This window comes from Zingiber officinale, chromosome 1B (genome assembly GCF_018446385.1).
Source record: "Zingiber officinale cultivar Zhangliang chromosome 1B, Zo_v1.1, whole genome shotgun sequence".
NCBI lineage: Eukaryota > Viridiplantae > Streptophyta > Magnoliopsida > Zingiberales > Zingiberaceae > Zingiber > Zingiber officinale.
The window spans coordinates 14,402,552-14,404,983 of NC_055986.1; the positions used below are offsets into that span (position 1 = coordinate 14,402,552).

The 2,432-nt window shown below is 40.9% G+C and overlaps 1 protein-coding gene across 1 annotated transcript; it reads left to right on the forward strand.

The window, feature by feature from the left end:
- The first annotated feature begins 844 nt into the window (after nt 1–844).
- LOC122051349 (probable xyloglucan endotransglucosylase/hydrolase protein 23) lies at nt 845–2,085 on the forward strand. The gene is made up of 3 exons (XM_042612454.1): nt 845–1,184; nt 1,279–1,472; nt 1,567–2,085. Exons 1-3 carry the CDS (start codon nt 927–929, stop codon nt 1,958–1,960), a joined length of 846 nt encoding a protein of 281 aa, XP_042468388.1. The 5' UTR covers nt 845–926; the 3' UTR covers nt 1,961–2,085.
- Nucleotides 2,086–2,432: the final 347 nt, after the last annotated feature.

Here is a 2,432-nt window from a genome sequence, read left to right on the forward strand (position 1 = left end):
AGCATCAATTGAATAGGTTCTACACTGTAACTGCTACTAAATAACTTTTACACAGTATAAATGCTAAATTCTAAACTTTGAACTCATCCTAAATATAATAATATTCAGAAATGTTAAATCCTAAATTTACTCTAAACACATTATACTAGCAATACATTATAATTGCTACTGAATAATTTTTACACAATGTAAATTCTAAATTCTAAACTCTAAATTCATTCTAAATTTGTTGTAGCAATTACCCGATAATTTTTACATATCGTAAATTATAAATTTTAAATTCATTCTAAATATATAGTAATAATTGCCTAATAAAGAGGTTCCTTTTAATTTATTTATTTTTAATTATCCTTTCATGATTTATAAAATTTTGGATGTCTTTTTTATTTTTGTCTAAAATTAAAAAACAAAAGACACCTCCTTCACTTAAGAAATCGGGGCGCCGCAAGTATTAATCAATGACTGAGATCATGAGCATCACAAGCGCCATAGCCCGCACTGCGGGTATTTTTAAATGTACCCGGCCGGCGACTCGTTTTCCGGGTACGGCGAACCCAGCAGGAAGTAGGTTTGTGAGAATCAAATATGGCGACGCGTAACCCAAAGCTCAAGCTGGCACGTAGATGCTCCCGGAGGAGACAGCTAAGCTCTGTCTTCCTCATCCATGCACACTAAATTCAAAATCGCGTTGCCATGGCGATCCGTGCAGTATGTCTCTGATTGCAAACTGTAGCCAGCTCAGCTGGGAAGCATCCAATGCGATCACTAAATCCCCACTCTCTGCATTCAGCGCCATTCTCATCAGCTATAAAGTGTCATCGGTTCATCCGCCTCCCTCACTCAGTTCCAGTCCATTCCTTGTCTCACAGCTCAAAGTTTTACAGATATCACAATCCACTTCTGCTTCTCCACCTTCATCTATTCCGATGAAGGGCTTTCTGTTTGCTATCCTCGCTTGTTCTTTTCTCAACATTGCTTCTGCCGGCAGTTTTTACCAGGACTTCGACATCATTTGGGGTGATGGCCGAGCAAAGATCCTCGACAATGGCCGGCTCCTTACTTTGTCACTTGACAAAACTTCAGGATCTGGCTTTCAGTCCAAGAATGAGTACCTCTTCGGTAAGATTGACATGCAGGTGAAGCTAGTTCCTGGCAACTCTGCAGGCACTGTCACTGCCTACTATGTAAGTTTTTGTCACAAGCTAAGCCGCAACAAAATAGTTTCCGATTCTTGCAGCATACAGAAGCTAACCAGGCGTGTTTGTTGCATTGCTGCAGTTATCTTCGCAAGGACCAACGCATGATGAAATCGACTTCGAGTTTTTGGGGAATCTCAGTGGAGACCCGTACACTCTTCATACCAACGTTTTCGCACAGGGGAAGGGCAACCGGGAGATGCAGTTCAAGCTGTGGTTTGATCCGACCAAGGACTTTCACACCTACTCCATCCTGTGGAATCCAAGACACGTCATGTAAGTACTTCTAACATCATACCGAGCAGAGCTTTACTGATACAAAATCTATGCCCTGGTCTCTTTCTCATCATGGTTCTTTTGATCATCGCAGCTTCATGGTTGATGGAACACCAATTAGAGACTTCAAAAACCTGGAATCCAGAGGTATTGCTTTTCCTAAGAACCAGCCCATGAGGATCTACTCTAGCCTTTGGAATGCCGATGACTGGGCTACCAGAGGCGGTACCATCAAGACTGATTGGTCCAACGCACCATTCCTAGCATCTTACAGAAACTTCAACTCCGACGCTTGTGTTACATCTTCCAGTTCCACCAACTGTGCTTCAGATGCAGCTACCATCAAGAGTGGGTGGTGGAACCAAGAACTGGATTTTACTGGCCGAAAGAGAATGAAGTGGGTGCAGCAGAACTACATGATCTACAACTACTGCACTGATAGCAAGAGGTTCCCTCAGGGTCTACCTCCAGAGTGCTCCCTTGACTGAGAGAAATAAAGAGAACGAGCAGTATTATTCTTTTATTCATATGCACAGCAATGGAAATTGTTATGGTCGTCTTTCTTGTGAGCAAGATATGTTACCACGAATTAAGAAATAAAATTATTACTTTCTCAGTTGTCTAAGCTGAGCAGAACAGCTACTAGAATCATCATGAAATTTCGCCGTCGCATCTCTTCTCGTAATCGCAGTCATCTCAACTTAATTATGAACTAAAAGATCATCCTCATCCCAGATGTAAACTTTTTCGACCAACAGATATCCTGAGATCACTCATCTTTAATATCGATGGTCAAATCCGCTTAACTTATATTCAACGTAGAACAAAAAGAACCGATTTCAATTCATCTGGAAAAGATATCTGTCGTCATTGCAATGCATTCAGCGTCTATTGAAATTTAAACGATATGCTAAAATCAATCAGAGCTAGATAAACTTTTGGGTTTCGTTATTGCAGTCC